General features: G+C 41.7%; 1 protein-coding gene across 2 annotated transcripts; it reads left to right on the top strand.

Moving 5' to 3' along the window:
- Positions 1-2,076: 2,076 nt before the first annotated feature.
- LOC124126283 (kallikrein 1-related peptidase b16-like) lies at positions 2,077-20,466 on the top strand. 2 transcript variants are annotated; one of them, XM_048393335.1, is made up of 10 exons: positions 2,077-2,639; positions 7,344-7,440; positions 8,918-9,031; positions 10,142-10,249; positions 11,354-11,473; positions 13,242-13,410; positions 14,379-14,554; positions 17,689-17,832; positions 18,688-18,824; positions 20,193-20,466. In XM_048393335.1, exons 2-10 carry the CDS (start codon positions 7,359-7,361, stop codon positions 20,379-20,381), a joined length of 1,239 nt encoding a protein of 412 aa, XP_048249292.1. In that variant the 5' UTR covers positions 2,077-2,639; positions 7,344-7,358; the 3' UTR covers positions 20,382-20,466. The 2 variants fall into 2 exon arrangements, with proteins under 2 accessions (XP_048249292.1, XP_048249291.1); XM_048393334.1 differs by having other exon boundaries at positions 2,077-2,648.
- The last annotated feature ends 748 nt before the right edge of the window (positions 20,467-21,214 follow it).

Below are 21,214 nucleotides of genomic sequence, written 5' to 3'. Positions count from 1 at the left end.
GATGCTAAAAAATAATCTCAACAATATCCATACCTCTTTCTCTATGTTTAATGTGAAACATAATAACTCTTTTTAATGATCTGAAGGAATAATAATGACAATAATATCAAAATAATATCATCATTATTTATGTTACTTATCCTCAACTGAAGTAGTCCTCAACACTATACGTTCAGAGAAGAAACCCATGAACATATTATCAATGTAACATACATTAATGGAAATTAGATGAACAGTTGATTGAACAAATGATATTATTCGGTCGAACATCTATCAGCCAATACTACATTATTAAATTGTGAGACTACAGTGATTTTTGCAAGGCTACTCTCATAAATGTCATGACGCATTTGAGGCCAGGGTTCTTCTATACTTGCATTAATGTGCGGACTTATTATTGCGTTAATTTCATGATTTACAGTATTCATGACGAACATTTCACGTGGGACCAACAGAGGGAAATATGACTATCGACTATTTTTTTATATTTAGCTAGCTCAAACGATCTATTCGTTTGATTTATTGTTATTGTATCCACAAAATAAGTAGGATCCGTTTTTTCCGTTTTTGTTGTTCTTTGTGTAACGCCGCAGGTAGCAATATTCCAGTTATATGACGGTTGTCTATAAATAATCAAGTCTGGACCAGACAATCCAGTGATTGATATCACGACCACCGATCCACGCAATTGAGATACAATGACATGCATCAACCAAGTCAGCGAACCTGACCACTCGATCCCTTTAGTCGCCTCTTACGACAAGCATAGTCGCCTATAACGGCAAGCATGGGTTGCTGTAAATCTATTCTTAACCGGATCTTCAAAGGTCAAGTGGGATTCAACTGATATGTTAAGATGAAATAAACTGAATTATATGTGCTGTTTACATATCAAAGTTTGCCAAATTGTTACAAAATGTTTGGCCACAGCAAGGCTACGTATTCACAACTTATTGTGGTAGGCACAGTATAACTCATGACTCTGGACTGAGGGAGGGCCGTTTTCCTCCTTGTGGGTCACCTGCTTGGCAATATGGGACGGGACAACTGCAGGGGATGAGGGCAGTTAAGTTGATGGTACAGACAGATAACAGAGATCATTTTACAAATGTGAAACCTCATTCCACAAAGGAAGAGGCGAAAGCTGAAACTTGGTGAGATTTACAGAACAAAGGCAGTTAGTTCTAGTTTCTTACTGACTCTCGAGGATACATTTAATAAAAATTCGTGTGTGCGACACGGCCACCAGTCACTAAATTTGGGTCACAATCTTTCTGTCTTCTTTCATTTGTCATCTGGAATACCATCCCTTCGTGCACTTGTGCTTCCTGCTCAAGTTACCAAACACATCCTGTTTACGTACACGTGCAAGATATATATTACGCCGAGGAGAATTTACGATTATACGTTGATACGTCTAACTGCTGGCCTGGTACGCAATGTCATATTTCTTATCGCCAGGGATCACAGGTGTGATACAAGTCTCCCTCAAGGAGACGTCTGATTAAACTCTTTGCTTCGTCAATGCTTCGTCTAGCCCAAACCGGTAACTGGTACCACTAGCAACGATACAATGGCGTACAAAGACTTACAATGAGTCAAGCATCCGTCACTCGATTTCCATTTTGATTGATTGTTTGATTGATAGATTGATAGATTGATACATTGTGAGTGAGTGAGTGAGTGAGTGAGTGAGTGAGTGAGTGAGTGAGTGAGTGAGTGCCTGTTTCACTTGTATGTCCGGAATCTGGGTACGGGTCACCGGTTTAGCGTCACCGATCTAGATATATCTATGCAGGAAAAGGTCATCCGTGCGGATAGCGTAATCTCGATTAATGTATTCAGGAACCTTTCGTGAACAACATTTATTGAAAATGCTACCGAAGAATCAAACAACTTTAAGATTTGGCTTCTGTGGTGGAATCATTCTAATATTTCACATAACCGTGAACGTACTTCTTGAATGTTGTCACGCCATTCATTCAGACAGATCTCGAAGATATGTTAATATCTATGCGAGGACAGCGGATTAGATATCGCGAGGCCGGTTCACTATCCGTAAAAGCATGTGATATGCCACGAATAGCCCATTGCATCTCCTGTACAAAGACTTTCTTTTGTACGTGTTGTCTCAGAGCCACAAACTTAGGTCAATGGATCAGATAAAAGCAGGACTGCTGGAATCGGTTGAGGTGAACTTCCGATGACATAAACTCCTACTTAACAACCGCTTTAAGAAAGTGCCGCCATTCATGTACACACCCCTGTGGATGAATGAGCGACCTAGCGAGGCCAGTAGCGCCACCTAGTGAGATATAATGGAAGAAGACCAACCGAGAGTTGAATCTTGACATACTCCGGTGCCATCTGCAGAACCTTGGTTAGCAATGGCACAGTGATTTATGAGAGTTTATGTGAGTCGGATTTTACGCCGCCTTAGCAACATTACAGCAATATCACGGCGGGGGATTCCCACATTGTGCCTATGATATGCAGAGAATCGAACCTGGACTTTCGGCACGAGGAGCGAACGCTTTTACCACTAGGCAACGCCAGCGGCCTTGATGATATGATCATATCATCACCATCAATCACCACCACCATCAGCATCAGCATCGCCACCGGTATCGTTATCACAGGTATATATGGTACGTACTCCACACAGAGATTAACGAAGGGCATCTATTTGATCAGGGGTTAGTTAAATATCTATAACAGCTGTGGGTCAGTATATCCAGTTTCTGTCAGTGCAGAAAAATACCAAGTCGGTAAGCTGTGAACACGGTTCTTCAGCATCGGACATCAGCTGTCCTAGACACGCACATTTCAGCGCATTTGAAGCTACTGAGAATGCCCCCTGCAGGGTTCGACGAACATTCTGTGGTAGCGCTCGCGGCGGTGTTGACCAGAGGCTATCAGCAGTATTTTCTGTCCAGGTTATGTAGGTCCGTTGTGTGTGTGTGCGTGCGTGCGTGCGTGCGTGTGTGTGTGTGTGTGTCGGGGGGGGGGATGTGAGAACGGGGGGATAGATGATGGATTTAACAACAAGTAAGGTCATCTTAAGCGGGACGCTTTTCGTAGGATATAGATGAATTAGCATATGAACTATGATTCTCTTTAGGTAGAAAAAGATCCACGATGTTCGACCTGGTAGAAGTGTGTAATCAAACCGCATAGCATTGGTCTTTGATTGACTGTGGCGTCAAAACAAACTCATTCATGTACTTGATCTGAATGTTCATCTTAATTGTTATGGATAGTCACGGAGCCGTGATCGAGAGAACAGGGTGTCATTAGATAAAAATGAAGTAATAATAGGATTACCAGAAAAACGGGGTATAACACCCAAGCCAATAACCTCCCCTCAGGAACACCAGAGTAAGTCAGTACAAGATTGAAAACTGCCCCATAAGTATATATGACAGGCTAGTCGGGTATTGTTACTTGTATATGTGAAAACAAAGTTATTAAAATTAATAGCAAAACTGATGAAAGTCACCAATAAACGTGTATAAGTGTTATATGGTCACTGCAAAAATAATGAGTGTTGTCTTTCGTAATAACATTCAAATACGTGATATCTGTATTAGCGATATTGTCTACGTTCCACCGGTGAGTAAGCGTTAGCTTTACTATCTCGTAGTATAAATGTTGCAAGAAATTGTATTTCTGATGACATCACGATACAGTTTTTTTACGATGCATCACGTCTGCACCAGCGCTTGATAACAGCCTTGTGTTTGGGTGTTTCAGTAGCTGAAATTGCTGTTCTTGATGTTGTTGAATTAACTTTGATATTATGGACAATATAAGGTTATATGAGAGTATGACTTTAGAATGGTAACATGCGTTAATGTATATCTGATATATATATATATATATATATATATATATATATATATATATATATATATATATATATATATATATAATAGGATGACATAAATAGAACAACGAGTAGTACGTCCAGATTAGTGTATAGGCAACATTTAAAAGTAGATGAAAGGACACAATCGTCCGGAATACAATGTATAATTCTAGTGCACTTCCATGGGACAATATAGCATACAATAAGCTTCCGGGTCCAGTTTGGGTCGGTTTGGGTGGCAGCTTAGATATCCATAGAGTAGGTTCATCTCGGAATCTCCCATATAACTGGGGCTACTCTTCAATTTAAATGGAGTTACTTGTTTCTTTCAAAACTATACAGTTTTAGAGACTAAGCATTAGTCTGAATAGATATCACCAGTTTGAAATTTGAAACTAATCTGTTTACAGTAACAGAACACTGTTTAAGTGTCATGTACAAATGAGAAAGTGGAATCCCGTCAATTAGCCGGACGAACCTTAAAACTATGAATAAACATTAAAATAAGCAATATCGAGAATGTATATGCATATACTATCTGGCAACAAACACCAAGATCACCTTCTACAAAAATAAGTTTTAAAAGCCAGTTGATATTCTTTTGCGTATTTGACGATTATATAACTTTCGAAAGTATAAATCCTTTTCCTATACTCAGACGTTCCTGAGACTTGCGCTTTCCTAATTATTTTGACTAAAATTATTACCGTTATCATTGTATTTGTTAATGGGAAATACGCGCCGATCAAGTACGTGCCATAAATTAAAGCGACATTGTACGATTCCGAACTCATCACGAGACTGTGTTTATAAATCACTGTCAAATAGTGGTGACATATAGTGGAAACAATACGCGAAATCGCGCATGCACAGAACGGAAAATTTGGACAAGGCATTAAGCAATCCGCATGCGCAGAACGATTGATTTCAGTACTTCCGCTAAGCGCTTCGAGTACAGCGTCAAACTCGGGCCTGTAATCTAACACGCGAGAACTGACCAATGAAATCTGAGAAGTAGGAATACCGGTAGACGCCGTTGCTTGATTGACAATGCCGTTTTCGTGTTTGCAGTGTATATATAGTTGATGTCGAAGGTCGGATTCCTGTTACAGTCCTGAAATTGTCCTTCAATTCTGGCGCAGAAATGAATCTGTTCCCTCAAAGCAATTGTGCGTACATATCGATCCTGCCTGGGGGTAGTCTTTCCCCTACCCACCTAGTCTTATCCCCACCCGTTTGCCGATATCGCTCCATCAGTCGGGATGTCACACTTTTGTATTTACCAAAGTGTCTGGTAACTGCATTCTGTGATTGGCTTGCTTCAATCATGCCTATTGCGCGCAATATTTCATTTTTCTGTCATGTACACTTTTGTTGGCATTTTCCTTCTTTTACCCGATCAATGAATCAAGTGGTTTAATGACACATGCCTATTACCAGGATGTTTCACCTTGGACGGTATGCTGTACATGTGCAATGTGCAAAGTTACTGTCTCGTGCAACAAAGATTGTAATTTCGTTCTTTCTTATAGCTGACACCAGTGAAGAATAGGTCTTCAGCAACCGTTGCTTGTCCTAAGGGGCGACTATGCTTGTCGTAAGGAGCGACTAACGGGATCGGGTGGTCGGGCTCCCTGACTTGGTTGATACATGTCATCGTAACCCAATTGCGTAGATCGCTGCTCATGATGCAATCACTGGATTGTCTGGTTCAGACTCGATTATTTACAGTCCGCCGGCATATAGCTGGAATATTGCGGGGTGCCGCGTTAAACAACAAACAAACAAAATATAAGGGCTGAAATGACAGGGGTTCCCTTAAATATTGTCATTCGTATATGTATATAAGGAACGACAATATTATGTACATCCAACTAAAGATAAATTTACTTCTTTAACGTCATGTACTAATAACACGTAACTTTTTCTTCTTTATATGTGATGCTTCGTCATTAAAACAGTCATCATTACAAACCCTACAATCGCATCTGCACTCTTTACACCATACCTGTGACCTTACAGTATTACTGAAATAAAGTTACATCATTGAAACAGACGCATGGATGTATACATTTGATTTTATCAGAGCGTTTCCTATATATATTTTTCAGTTAAATGTTTCCACAAATTTGGTGTTCAGCATATATATATATATATATATATATATATATAATTCCAATTCCCAGATTTATATTTCACTACTTATACATAATGCAGTCAGGGAGGTTCGTCAACGTTTAAATCAAAGTAGATATTTTATTGAACGTCATTTTTATCAAACCTGAGCAGATAGAATTATTTAACCCGTTGACAGATTTACCATCAAAGGTTATTATATACAGACAATCAGGAAAATTCGTCAACGTTAAAAGAAAACGTTGGAAAGAGTAGATAGGGTCTGCGTGTTGGATTAAACATGTCCAAAGTTCACAAAGGGACACTATTGTGGTGTTGAAAACGAAAACTGTTTCTCATAATAAGAAAACATACAAGTTTTGGTTTATTGCTTATAGCGACATTTCGATGTAGAGTCTTACACAGCTATCAAGTTGGAGCATCCATAAAGTGGTACGTTTTCTTACTTACTCACCAACTTGTAGAATGCCAATCAAACAGTTGTCTCTTATATCATTGAAACCACGAAAATACCCTGATAGTATTGTGGCTTGTAAACGGATGTGTTAAGTATAAGAGGATATAAGAGATATTCCCATATTTTTTCTCGTAAGCGACGCGTCTTTGCTGGAATGAGTTAAATATTTAAGATTTGTCATTGATGGCATATGCGTCAGTCGAATGTAATCGGGGAAAACTTTAAGAGTAAATAGATATGCAATATGTATTTCAACGAAATATTATGTAAGTAAATGTAACTAACTTGGGACTAGTTATGGCATCTACAAAATCTGATGATGAGAACATTATACTAATAGAAGCATATAGACACATATGCCGTTCTGTACCTGATTTGCACCCGATTATTTTTTTGTCGCAATGCTCCCACCTCCCGTTAAACAAATACCCCCCTCCTCTTGGATTTAATCTCAAAACACATGTTCTGAACCATCAGTTAGGTTTCTGCAAATATTAAGTATGTTGATATTTATTGCAACGTATGACACCACGTCTCACAATCTTTCAAAAACATTTTTTTTACAACTTTCAAAATAGTTTTGCACTTGAAGTGAACCATAAACTAGAGAATTCAGACGTCCAAACTTTTGTTTGCTCTCAAAGTGACAAGTTAACGCTTCGTTGACGTTTAATTATCATATTTAATCCCACGTGACATCTCAATATCCGATGAGATAAACATTAATTTCTGATACAAGTAAAAAACATTCAATGCATACACATTTTCAAGTGTCATACGATCCCATCCCTGTTGACTTATGTCGGTGAATCAGCAAGTATCAAACAAAGGATGTAGTCTTGTGTAGCGTATATAAGGACCGTTTCTGTTCCATGCCTCAAGTGAAAGTTGACAGCCATGGACGTTCAGAAGTTGTGCCTCCTCGTATGCCTAGTCTGCATGCCAAGTGCTGCCAGTTCTTTTTATTTCTACCCGTCGCGTGAGTATACTCTCTACATCTGTACTTGTAAATGTTTTGTGAGGTTTTCTTATTTTTATGATCTGTAGAACCCTATTGCTAGAATACCTCATGGTGATGTTTTTGTTCAGTGACTGTCGTAAGATCGTTTATTAAAGTTTTGCTTATTCAATTGATTTATGTTTGATCGACGCAAACCTTCCTTGAATGTCACTACAAGCATTGCAAATTGTCCAATCACATTTAATTTTACATTCTACAGATTTATATTTTCAATGTTTAAAACACTTTTATATATAGAACATGTTATCTTTAGTGTACGGCGTATTGTTTACATTTAGTTCCATCACAAAAAGGGATACAAAAATCGTTAGGGATAGTTTCCTATTCTTCCATGGTATTCGTGAGCGTTACTTTCCCTTTAAGAATAAGAGATGGTCCAGGTTTGCGCAGATGGAATTCCTTAATAATTGTTTCCATTTGAGCCAGACGTGATATTTGCCTACAATTTCGTGACGACGTGACGACGGCTTTCGTTTAAGATAGTTTCCCTTTCCGTAAGTGGTATTGTGTTAACGATAAATCCCATTTGACACCTGTATTATAACTGCTTACTGCTTCCCAGTGTTTGCTCTACCAATAATAATTGTCGTCAGTGATGTTTTTCTTTCGCTCATGTCATTCGTGACCACGGTATTTGTTGACGTACCCGTGAAGATCCGGGTTAGAATATGTCTTCAGCAACCCATGCTTGCCGTAAAATATGTGATATCAATCACAGGATTGTCTGGCCCAGACACGATTATTTATGGACCACAGTGAAATATAAGGTATTTGTTAAGTATGGCGTCAAACATTCTTTAACGGTAGTTTACTTTTCGCAAGTGGCATTGTAACAATGATAGTTTCGTTGTTATAACTGTAATTGCTCCCATATGTTTGTTTGCGCTACAACTATTGGTTAGCTATAAGGCTTTTGTCGCTCATGTTATTCGTGCCCACGGAATTCGTTAGTTTTCTTTTCCGCTTGTAGTGGCGCGACAGCATTCGTTGGTCATAGCTTCCCTTTGCCCAAACCAACTATAGCATACAGCAGGTGCTAGATTGTTTCCCTCGGATCCGATAGCATGGTCTCTCTCCAGTTGCCCCTTCTACATTCATTGTTGCAAATATCCGTTATTGTTAAGTTGGTTAGTTTGTTGTTTTTCGCCGCACTCAGCAATATTCCAGCTATATGACGGCGGTCTGTAAATAATCGAGTCTGGGCCAGACAATCCAGTGATTGATATCATGAGCATCGATCCACGCAATTAGGATCGATGACATACATCAAACAAGTCAGCGAGCCTGATCACCCGATCCCGTTAGTCGCCTCTTACGACAAGCACAGTCGCCTTTTACGGCAAGCACGGGTTGCTGAGGACCTATTCTACCCCGGATCTTCAGGAGCCTCATTGTTAAGTAGTATATGCTGATCATTTTGTCATGTTGGTCTCAGCATGTGAAGTACATCTCTTCTCCTGCCATGAAACCAATGCATGTCCATTTGGAACTCAGCAAAGATCGGACCTCCTCTGCTACAATGGCAAAAGGTGTTGCGCTGGAATTCCGGGTAGGTATTATGTTATGTTATTGATGGCTATCAGCACAAACGTTTGAAGAATCCAGTTGCTGTAGCTTTTAATGTTCTTATTTCAGCCGAACTCGCACGTAGACACGCAGTCGCTTTTCACTAATGAGTTTTAAGACTTATTTTAGGTTGCATTCGCCAAAGCCAGAAAGTCGAAATTAGAATATCTGTAGTAGCATGCAGAATTGCGTCTCCAATAAACTTTGTTACATGCAGTTGACGTCTTTAACGGATAATAGCGATCTCACAAATGAATTCCTATACTGCTCGATTCTGATTGTTTATGAGGGGATTCACATCACAATATCTACCTCTGATTAACACAGCTGATAAGGCGCAATCATACTTGGCAGGCACTTTCAAATGATAAAATTAACATATGTCTGTTGTTTTTTCTACAATTTTCAAAATATGCCCGGTAATACATTTTTTGGAAACATGATATAAATCGACTATGGGAGGGTGTTACAAGTTTTAGAGAGAACACTGAGATGGTAATTTTGGCGCTTCTCAGTCTCCCACTCCGTGCTATTTATCTGTAAAAAATGGTAGACTAAGTACATACGGCGACATAATTTGTTTATCGGTGATACGAGAACTCCTTTCTTCAAATCGGTAGGCCAGTACTCAAAATATTGCTCTCAACCCAGGCCACTTCAGTCACTGAAAAGTACGGAGGTGTGGAGATAAACCACCTACTGTGTTTCAATGGTGTCAACAATATTACCTGCGCTTTTAGTTACAAATTCAATTTTGCGCTTTCAAAACTACCATAGCTTATTAAAATACATTATTAAATATTTTTTACTCCGAATTAAAAGAAAACACAAAAATATTAAGAATTTTCTCAGTTGTGTTCTTATACAGGCATTCGTAGCCACGTCACAATAAGTTGAAGCAAGTAAAACATTTTGATATTCACTGTTGCTAAACACTGTTGTGTTTTTATTTTTATAATAATTTCTAACTAAATTGTGTATTGTACTCGCTTCCATATCAGCATTGCTAAACCAAATAAAGTTTTCACGTAAAAAAATGAAATATTAGCTGGGGCTCTTTTCAAAGTATATGTTAATTTGTATTCACTCCCAGCTTGCGTCCCCGGCAGCTGTGTGCACGGATCATGCATCATTGACAGCAACGGACGTGAACAGTGCACGTGTGCACCTGGCTACTCGGGGACAAGGTGCGACGTAGACGGTAAGCTTTATTAGATAATGTGTAACATGAATAAGATCATAACTTAGATCAGCAACATTCTCTGTGGACTGAGTCAGTGATCAGAATGAGAATAGGAGTGAGTGAGTGAGTTAGGTTTAACGCCGTTTTGAGCAGTACTTCTGTCATGAAACGACTTTTTGAAAATTTGCTTAATCAGCAATCATTTGCACTTGTAGTGCTGAAACACAGTGTCCGCTTGTGTTAGGATGTATCTATGACATGGTGTGTTGTGACACACACAGGCTGTCATGACTGACGGCCTCCCACATATTCTATATCGGCCGTTCAAGATACTTGGACGACCAAGTCGGTGTTCACCGCTGCGATTGTGGGGACGTTTTTTTGTGCACTACTAGTCAAAGTAAACTTCGTCCTGACGGCATTCCCCTATACGATACTCATTATTTCAACCATTGGTGGGGTCGTAGTCCAGACTAATTTATTTACAGGCCGTTGTTACATAGCTGGCATATTGATGGCTTTAGCGTCAAAAACACTCACTCACTCACTCCTGTCTTACGTCATGTTAATTGTTTCTGTTTTCAATGAAGACAAAATGAGGATATGTATGGTAAATGCTAAACCTGATGTTGCAAAGCCGAGCGTCCGAAAATAGGTTTGGCCTGAAGGCGAAGCTTTCTGTTCGCAGCTTTAATGAATACGTGTGGGGAAAAAGATAAACATTGAAATGTCAGCAGAACTGTGGAAGCAGTGAACAGGTGCTAGACGAAAGAGAAGATGATAACATGTATCTTGTGCCTTGGTTTCTTACAAAGTGGGGGCACGGGTGGCCAAGTCGTCTAAGGCGCCGCCATTTGAGGTGCAGAGTTGCGTCCCTTGGGCAGGCCAGAAACCTATGATTGTGGGACTGAATCCCGGTTCGCCTCGATTGTGTTTCTAGGTTTGTCAGCACCATACCCGTGCTCGTCTGAGACCTGAATCACTTCGGGCCTTTCTCCCACATTAAGCTGACACGTCGTGATATAACTGGAATACTGTTCAAAGCGGCGTGAATTCCAACTCACTCACTCACTCACTCACTCTTACGAAAAGAATTTACCGGTATCTGTGTCTTCGTTTAAGCTTGCGGTGCAGGGAACCCTTGTGTTGCTGGGCAAGGCTCTTGTGTTCGGGACACCAGTCCTGCTGGTTTTAGATGCCAGTGTAATGAAGGGTTCGTCGGGACATACTGTGAGGTGGATGGTACGTACAGTCTTCCTTAGGATATATATGGGAGTAACATTACATAGCAAACAGAAGATGGGAAAATACAACATAGCATCATTACTGTAGGGAGGGGTCTTGATCGCACAATAGCTACAGGTATTGTTAAGAGTCGGACTCCATCATGATGCATACTCGGCACAATTATTAAAGGATCATCTATTTAATGTGGGACTGATAGACGTTGTCCAAAACAAATAGTCATATATTGGCTTAAAATGAGTTCATTGTATTTCCAAATAAAACGTGAGACAGTCAAAAGTAAGCCAGTGGTTGGCGCAGTTCAAATGTTACCCCTGCAACATGTTGTTCCAAACAAATTGCTGTCACACTGGGGTCGATTGACAATCAGACTATTGTTTCACGTCTTTCACGTTTGTGCTAGTGCTCATCCCTTATATGACGTGACGTCGGGAACCCCATTGCACAGGACAAGGCTACAAAGGAAACCATCCTGCCTCTGTGTTGTGACCCTAGAACGCCCAAGGCCTCGTTCCACTAAGCGATCGTAGCGCCGAGACGACGTCGTAACGCCAATACTTTAACATACTTAGCTCTATCATCGCTTTGGAGAACGGGAACTGGTCCTGGCCTTTGATCATTGGCAAATTATAGTGGTCTTGTGCCGCTGAAACAGACTCTCAACAGCATTCCGAGTGACGTAAAATCCTGTTGCTGCCTGACGTTGACCATCCCAATAACTGTGGCACGATTTCAAATACTTAGAAATTAACGCGTTGTTTCAAGTGTCTCTTGTCATCTGCTACTAGTAATGAGATTGTTAGCAATGTGTCCACACAGCAGCATTCGGCAACTTGACTCCTGAGAGTTTCTGAGGCTTCGGGCATGTTTTGTTTGTTTGTTTGTTTGTTTGTTGTTTAACGCCACCCTCAGCAATATTCCAGCTATATGGCGGCGGTCTGTAAAATAACCGAGTCTGGACCAGACAATCCAGTGATTGACATCATGAGCATCGATCCACGCAATTGGGATCGAGGACATGTATCAACCAAGTCAGCGAGCCTGACCACTCGATCCCGTTAGTCGCCTCTCACGACAAGCATAGTCACCTTTTACGGCTAGTATGGGTTGCTGAAGACCTAGTCTACCCCGGAATCTTTGTGTCCTTCACTGAAGCACATGTAGCACTTGTGGTGTCTCCTCAGGCAAGCGACTTTATCACAAATGTGCCCCTGTTCACCGAGTGGGTACCCGGTAGGATGATATTATATCTGTTATGGCTGATAACCCTCCAGCGCCTCAGCACAGTATTAATGGATATATTATTATTATTAGTAGTAGTAGTAGTAGTTGATGTTGTTGTGGTAGTAGTACGTCGGGTGTTACGTTTTTGTCCTTGTTCTATGTAATAATGTAAAAAAAACTATCATCAGAAGGACTTAGACAAATGGGGATTTGTTTAGTTAATTTCTAGTTTGAACAGGACTGTTCACCTCTACCCTTAATGGATGACCCTTCAATAGTTGGGTTGACTAGACATTTGCGCCCCTTTATATGTGTATATAGAGTATGTGTATATATGCATACAGAGTTAAATAACCTAGACAGTGAATAACGACGTCCGCTTGTAACAAAGTGATATCAAGTGTTTTTGTTTCTTCAAGTTCTATGTATCTCGAAGCTATCCATGTGGTCCATGGACGGACACAGACTGTATACAAATATAGCTCTATTGGCATCACCACGTTGATCACAGTAAACATGTTAGTGAATGTCTTCATTACAGCCTTGTGTGGGAGACAGACCACAAGCCGCCTTCTCAATGGGGTCGCAGAAGCTGGGAATGCTAACCCATGGCTCGTCACTGTCCGCTCCGCACAGGGTGATGTGGTGCTCTGTAGCGGTGTACTGATCGATGACAACTGGATTGCCACTGATGCCTACTGCATGACGCTGTAAGGAATCTGTCTCATGTGAATCTCTGTGAGATATGTACCGTTATTTCTCTTTGATGTATATATTTGTCTGTGACAGGTAGCGCCGAGGTTAGGATATGAGTCGAAATGGGATTTAGCTTCGCGTTCAAGATTATTGCACTTACAAAGGGACGTGCATGAACGTGTGCATGCGTACGCGCGTGCGTGCGTGCGTGCGTGCGTGCGTGCGTGCGTGCGTGTATGCTGCAAGTATAGGTCCGACAAAATGCCGATTTATAGTGCTAGTCCACTGAGATACCATGCCGCAGTTTAACACGAATACCCCACTCAGACACAATATACTGACTCCGAGCCGACCAGTTCTTGTTTACTCATATTTTTTTACAGTTGTTCATGCTCAAGCAAGGAATAACATTGTTTTGACTATATTTCACCACACAACTGCAAACATGTCCATTGATGTCACTACCATAGATATGCCCTACCGTAACCAGTGTACATGTTATAGCCCACACCGTTTAAGGATGCATGCATGCTCTTCGTTCTCGAGTAGTGAACGTACAGTGTTTAAATGCTCAACTTCAGATGTACTGATTTCAAAAATGGTGTAAATTCGTGGTTATATCGCTTGATCTGTGAAACTTTTTCCAGTAACCTGGAACCCGCGAAGATCCGGTCTTCAGCAACCCATGCTTGCTGTAAAAGGCGACTATGCTTTTCGTAAGACCAATGGGATCGGTGAACAGACGGTGATGCATGTCGTCGTATCCCAGTTGCTTAGACCGATGCTCATGATGTCAATTACTGGGTTGTCTTGTCCAGACTGGATTATTTATGACCGTCGTCATACAGATGGAATATTGCTGAGTTCGGCGTTAAACAACAAACAACAGGTTGACTTGGAGACGCAAATCTTAACTCTCTTTTTCATGTCTGATTGGACTGTTGATTTCTCTGACAAAGAACGCATTTCCTACCATCGGCAGGTGTACCGGAACCAAAGGGGGTTGCAGAGTAGAAGTTGGAAGTTTCAATCGTCTCCAAAACGAATGGCAAGAAAGAACAAGGACAATCGAAGAAATTCGTTTTCATCCTGGCGTCCCCTTCAAAACAGGAGATGAGTTACAGCAAGTGTTGAAAAATGATCCTGATCGGACTCTGGGTGAGTTTGTATTTACTCACATTTCCACAGTCGTTGGCACTTTTAGCTGGTGACGGAGAATCGAATTGGCGAGATGAATTCTTAACCCGGGTCGCCAAAAGCCAGAGCGACTATTATCGATGGTTTACATAGGTTAGAACACTCTGACCCTAATGTCCTTGAAATGACAACTATTCAGTGTGTGTTGCTCCTGTAACCTACATGCGCACATACCAGGGTAAATGTATTCTCATTCCACTTTTAGAATGGTATATTGAACAGTACATTGCCATCATATTTGTAGAGTTCAGTACTACGTCATCTGGTAGAAGATAGTGTAATAGTGTAAAGCATAGTGTGATATAGCATAGCATAATAAGTATGATATAGTCCGCATAGCACAGCGTAATCAAATTAGCATGAGGTGCCAGCATAGCATGATATAGTCAGTATATCACGGCACAGTCAGAATACATGTAGTATAGCACAGCACAGTCAGAATACATGTAGCATAACATAGTATAATCAGAATACACGTCGTTCAGCATAACATAGCAAGATTACATGTACTTTTGCATTGCATAGGCAGTATACATGTAGTTTAGCATAGTCAATATTGCACAGTAGAGTTAGTCAAGCATGGAGGAGTCAGAATACATGTATTTTAACATAACAGTCAGAATACATGTGGTATAGCATAGCAAAGTCAGTATAGCACAGCATAGTCAGTATAGCATAGCATAGTCAGTATAGCATAGCACAGTGAGTAGAGCAGACCACAGTCAGTATAGCATGGTATATTCAGAATATATGCAGTGTGGCATGACATAGTAATGAAGTATAACATAGCATAGTGAGTATAGCATAGTAAGTCAGTATATCATGGCATAATCAGAATATATGTAGTATAACATAGCACGGGCACAATACATGTAAACTAGTGTCCAAAAGAAACGATACCAACTTATTTTCAAAATTGTTTTTTACTAAGTGAATTGTCAAGTAAGAAAACATGCCAATTCGTATTGCACATCCCAAACACAGCATAGTCGATAAAAAATATCGGGAACACGTGATCACTTCCGGGAAAAAACGTAAATTTCGTGAAAGTGACATTTCCCTCTCTAGCATGTTCTGCACGTGCAGAAAAACTGTATAAAACGGCTGATCAGACACGTTGATATCACAGCAACAAAAAGAACACAAGATATGCCACGTTTGTCAGCCATCGAGAGAGAGAGAGCCGTTGGAATGGTCCAACAAGGAGCGTCACACGTCGACGTCGCCAGAAGGTTGGGCTGCGCACGCATCACTATCACCAGGTTGATGCAGCGGTTACGTCAGACAGGTCAGACGTCAGACAGGCCCAGGAGTGGAAGACCACGAGTAACCACGCCCCGTGAAGATCGTTACATCCGGGTATTACACCTGAGGAACCGCACCGTAACAGCGACGTCCAAGGCGGCTACAGCACTGGGACACAGGATCAGTCGACAGACCGTCTACAGGAGACTACGGCAGTATGGTATCCGGCCACGTCATCCCTACCGCGGACCGCTCCTGACGCCTCGACACCGGAACAACAGACTGATCTAGGCCAGGCGAGTTCGACGTTGGCAACGGCGGGACTGGGCACGTGTTATGTTCTCTGATGAGAGCAGATTCCTCATCTTCAGAAACGATGGACGGCAGCTTGTATACCGACGATTTGGTGAACGTTTGGCGCCTAACTGTATCCAACAGGTCCGGCCGTTTGGAGGTGGAGGGTTAATGGTTTGGGGTGGCATATGTGGTGACGTCAAAACGATGCTTGTCGTAATTCGTGGAAACCTGAATGCACAGCGCTATCTTGATGACATCCTACGGCCTGTTGTGGTGCCCTTTTATTCAGCAACAGCCTCGTGGACTCCTTTTCCAACATTACAATGCAAGGCCACACACAGCAAGATTGACACAGAACTTCCTTGCCAACGCCAACGTACAGGTTTTGCCATGGCCCGCATGTTCACCGGACATGAATCCCATCGAGCACTTATGGGACCACCTCGATCGGCAAATCCGACGTCGCCGTGTGCCTCCAGTCAACGTCAAGGACTTGGAACGATGTCTCCTCGAGGAATGGCAACGCATCACTCCCAACGTCATCAGACGTTTGACGTCATCAGTCCGTAGGCGTGTTCTGGCATGTATTGATGCTCACGGTGGACATACCCGCTACTGACTTGACTTTGAGACGTGTGGTGTGACATTTCCCGTTGTTTCTGTGATCAGTGCTCTAACGAAATGTTCATTTTTCGACCCCACCCATCTTTAAAGGCTTGTCATATTGGTTGTACAGATTTTATTGAAATGACATTTTTGTACAGATGTTGTGAAAGGATTTCTCAAAAGCATAACACCAATCCTAAACTTCTGCATTGTTTAGTTTTTCTTTTATGTCGTTGCAAACAGGTGGTATCGTTTCTTTTGGACACTAGTTTACATGTAGTATAACATAGTATAGCGAGTATTGCATGGTACAGCAAGTATATCATGGCATTATCAGAATTTATGTAGTAAAACATGGCATAGGCACAATACATGGAGAATATCAAAGCAATGTCAGTAGACATGTTGCATATTATGGTCATACTTTCGGCCTACCTCGCCCCTTTCCGTTACCTGCAATCTTTCGGCCAACTTCGCCCCGTAATCGCAAAGACGACTCGGACGTGAGTGCTGGAAATAGGACAACTTCTGCCCAACAGTAAACAGGCTTCCGCCTTAACATGATCTAGGATACACATTTTTTGCACGTTAACGTTCGTTCTGTGCTTGACGGGGTAAACTGATTTGCGTAAATAACTACAAACACTATCGTCAATGTAAGGTGAGTCACATAACATTTCAAACGGCCGTTTTTGCCACAATAGATACAGTTTCTTAATTACCTCTGACAAGCCATTCATGACTGTCGTCTGAACGCTGGGATGTTTACATCACGTGACGGTCATGTGGTCAATTGTAGTCTCGGCTAAAAATGGTTACGAGTCACGTCCGAGGCCAATTTTCGCCGGAAATAGCCGATCGTGTAAGGGTCAAGATAGTACATCATAGGATTAGGACAGTCAGCATACATGTAATACAGAAATAGTATCATTATTCTCTATGTGCAGATTACAACATTGCCCTGGCCAGACTAAGTTGGTCTGTTCCTACTACATTCGCCATCAAGCGAGCCTGCCAGCCCACCAGCATATACGGGACATGCTTTGAAGAACAAAACTGCATTGTGGCAGGGTTTTCGACGATATCTCCTGGTAAAGGTGTTTGATTACTTTATTTTAGTCAAAGGGCTCAATCTTTGTATTTCAAGATGTTTTGTTTGTCTGTGTGTGTTTGTGTGTGTGTGAGAGAGAGAGAGAGAGAGAGAGAGAGAGAGAGAGAGAGAGAGAGAGAGAGAGAGAGAGAGAGAGAGAGAGAGAGAGAGAGAGAGAGAGAGAGAGGTTCGGGTGTGTGTGGAATTTCAGCCAGATGCTTATTGAAAACTACTGATCAACTATCGGTTATCATTAATCTGAATATCTGAATGAATGGTTTGTTTGTGTATTATTTAAAGCGCATATGCTTTTGTTCATAAAATGATAGTGAGAGAGTGAGTATGGTTTTACGCCGCTTTTATATTCCAGCAATATCACGGCAGGAGATGGGCTTCACACATTGTACCCATGTCGTGAATCGAACCCGGGTCTTCGGCGTGACGAGCGAACGCTTTAACCACTACCCGACCGTCCCATTTCTAGTAACAGATCAACATCATGATAGGATCAACATCATGATAGGATGATAGGCTGATACAGATTCGACCATATAAGTACTTCAAAGCCAACTATAAGTAACAAAAGTCGACTACAAGAAAGGTTTACATTATCTGTACATATGCCGACAGAGTTGATTCACTGCTGATTTGTTCTCAAACGTGAGCTGTAAGGCTACGAAGTGTTTCCAATGTGCCAAGATTAGGTGCACAATTATACATGCGACAGTTCATGCAGCCGCAGACCTTACAATAGCTACAAAAACACACTCCAGTTTGTCTTAACACTGCCTGTGGAGACATATCTCGCGTTGCGTTATGTTGTGTAGGGATTCAATATGTTTGACTTTTGTTTCAGTTGTCCAAAGTGGAACGCGTGCACATCTCACTGTTAAAGTACTTCCGGATCCTGTCTGCGAGTACATGCGGAACAGAACCCAGCCAACATCAACTCACTGTGGCCTGTCCCTGCAGGCGGACTCCGGAATATGTTTTGTAAGAACCTATACTAATTTCGACTTCCGCGGGGATTCCGGGTTAGAATAGGTCCCCAGCAACACATGCTGGTCATACCGCGGGGATTCCGGGTTAGAATAGGTCCCTAGCAACACATGCTGGTCATACCGCGGAGATTCCGGGTTAGAATAGGTCCCTCGCAATACATGCTGGTCATACCGCGGGGATTCCGGGTTAGAACAGGTCCCCAGCAACACATGCTGGTCATACCGCGGAGATTCCGGGTTAGAATAGGTCCCTCGCAATACATGCTGGTCATACCGCGGGGATTCCGGGTCAGAATAGGTCCCCAGCAACACATGCTGGTCATACCGCGGGGATTCCGGGTTGGAATAGGTCCCTAGCAACACATGCTGGTCATACCGCGGGGATTCCGGGTTAGAATAGGTCCCTCGCAACACATGCTGGTCGTGAAGGCCACCAAGAGGATCGGGTGGTCAGGCTCGGTGACTGGTTTGATTTGCGTGTCATCGTATCCCGTTGGCATGAATCTTTGCCCACATTATCAATCACTTGATTGTGTGGTCTAAGCTCGATTATTTACAAGCTGCGGTCATTTAGCTGGAATAATTGCTGAAAGCGGCGTTAAACAACAACCAACTCACCAAGCAACCTATTTCAGCTTAACGGTGTACAGGTTCCAATGGCAACAGTTCGTCAAATTTAACAATCGATGCTGAGTATGTCCATCTTGAATAATTATACACATTTGCGATCTAAGATCCATATATTGCATGGCGAAAGAGTCGCCTTACTTGTCAGCTTTACAATCATATGTAAATAAATAAATAATGACCCATATTAATATCCAAGCGGTAAATGGAATTCGAGGGACGTGTGTGTGTCAGTCGTCTAAGGTACCGTAATTTGTTATACATTTTCGTCCCTAACCGTGTCTTGGACTGTGGTCGTGGGTTCCAATCCCAATTAGCACTGATTGTGTGTTTCTAGATTTGTCAGCATCATGCCCGTTTTCGTGAGTTCCCGCAAAGTGATAAACGTCAAAGAACTGCATAATTGGTACTTCAGGTTTTCATTCCACGTCAAGGTGACATTCCGTGATAAGAATAAAGCCACAAAACCCTTTCCATATCCAATAGAAATCTCTACGAAGCAGAGTCGGTTAAGCGGCGTCGAACTTAACGCACTCACTCACTCTTGGGGTAAGTTCAAAGGGCAGCAGGAATACACGTGTACCCGATTCCACGACCTGACTGATCCAGTTCACGATGTCAGTTATTCACAATCATACGATCAATGTGCACGTCACTGTAACTCATATTTGTTCCCTTTAACAATGGCTTGCTGTTTGAATGCCAATCACATTTCACAACATTTCCTTGACAGGGTGACAATGGCGGCGCCCTTCTGTGTCAGCACCCGGAAACAGGGGCGTGGTCAGCGGAGGGCATCGTGGCACACTTTCCCGATGCCTCAAGTCCGTTTCGCTGTTCGCTGAGGCATTTCGTCTTCACCGACATGAGTTTTGTCTGGGGTTGGGTGAAATCGGTGATCGACCCACCTGACGGCAAATAGATCATTCAGACTAGGATCTGCACATACATGTGGTTAACGGAATGTAAACACTCCTTCATGGAGAATAAACTTTGTATGATTCAAATAATAATTGTTGTTCATGTTACCAATTTTAGAGAGCTACTGGTTTCCCAGGATGGAATTTAATTCAAATGGAACCGTGGTTGTTTGGTAGGGGTTGTCGAAGACTAGAAATACGCATTTTGTTCCTAGTCCAAGATCACGGACATCAGTACACTTCAAAGCCCGAAATCATATTAAAAAGGGGTGTTTGTGTCTTGCTTAAATATTTCTTGATCGATAAAGAAAACAAGAAAGTGGGGGAATGCGCTATACTTTCCACTGCCCCAAATCTAGTGTCAGCGGATTTCGAGTGCATTGATGGAATTAGGGCGGGTCGTGTTGGGGATGCTGTTTAAAGATCTCAATATCAATTGACTAGTATTTGGTCGGACTGAGTGCGAATGACAGCATGATATATGTTCAAAGTGTCAGAATATTTAACTTAACGTAAAGCAAATGAAAGCGCGGTGCTTAATGAACTATGGTCAATGCAGTGTGTATAATTAGGATGAGACTCATATATATGAGAGTAATATAATAATATTTGCAAAACACATCACAGTCACACCATTGATCTAGTCTCTGAAATATCCAGGTAACACTAGACATCCAAATTAGGTCGAATAATACAGTACTATTGGCACTTCGAAACCACACCAGGGAGTTGTGTTCGGAACAGAATATATCTTCGGTAACATACAACATTCATATTACTCTCTGAAAGGAGGGGCGGTCGGGTAGCCTTGTGGTTAAAGCGTTCTCTCGTCACG

Source organism: Haliotis rufescens, unplaced genomic scaffold (assembly GCF_023055435.1).
Source record: "Haliotis rufescens isolate VD_foot unplaced genomic scaffold, xgHalRufe1.0.p SCAF_12, whole genome shotgun sequence".
NCBI lineage: Eukaryota > Metazoa > Mollusca > Gastropoda > Lepetellida > Haliotidae > Haliotis > Haliotis rufescens.
Note: the sequence above shows the minus strand (reverse complement) of the source record. Positions and strands in the feature narration are given on the sequence as shown.

Excerpts from the sequence above, each read along its gene's own strand:
- LOC124126283 (XM_048393335.1), top strand. The coding sequence starts at position 7,359 with ATGGACGTTCAGAAGTTGTGCCTCCTCGTATGCCTAGTCTGCATGCCA. Across the intron at positions 11,474-13,241 it reads GACATACTGTGAGGTGGATG|CCTTGTGTGGGAGACAGACC; the intron begins GTACGTACAGTC and ends TCTTCATTACAG. Across the intron at positions 13,411-14,378 it reads GATGCCTACTGCATGACGCT|GTGTACCGGAACCAAAGGGG; the intron begins GTAAGGAATCTG and ends TACCATCGGCAG.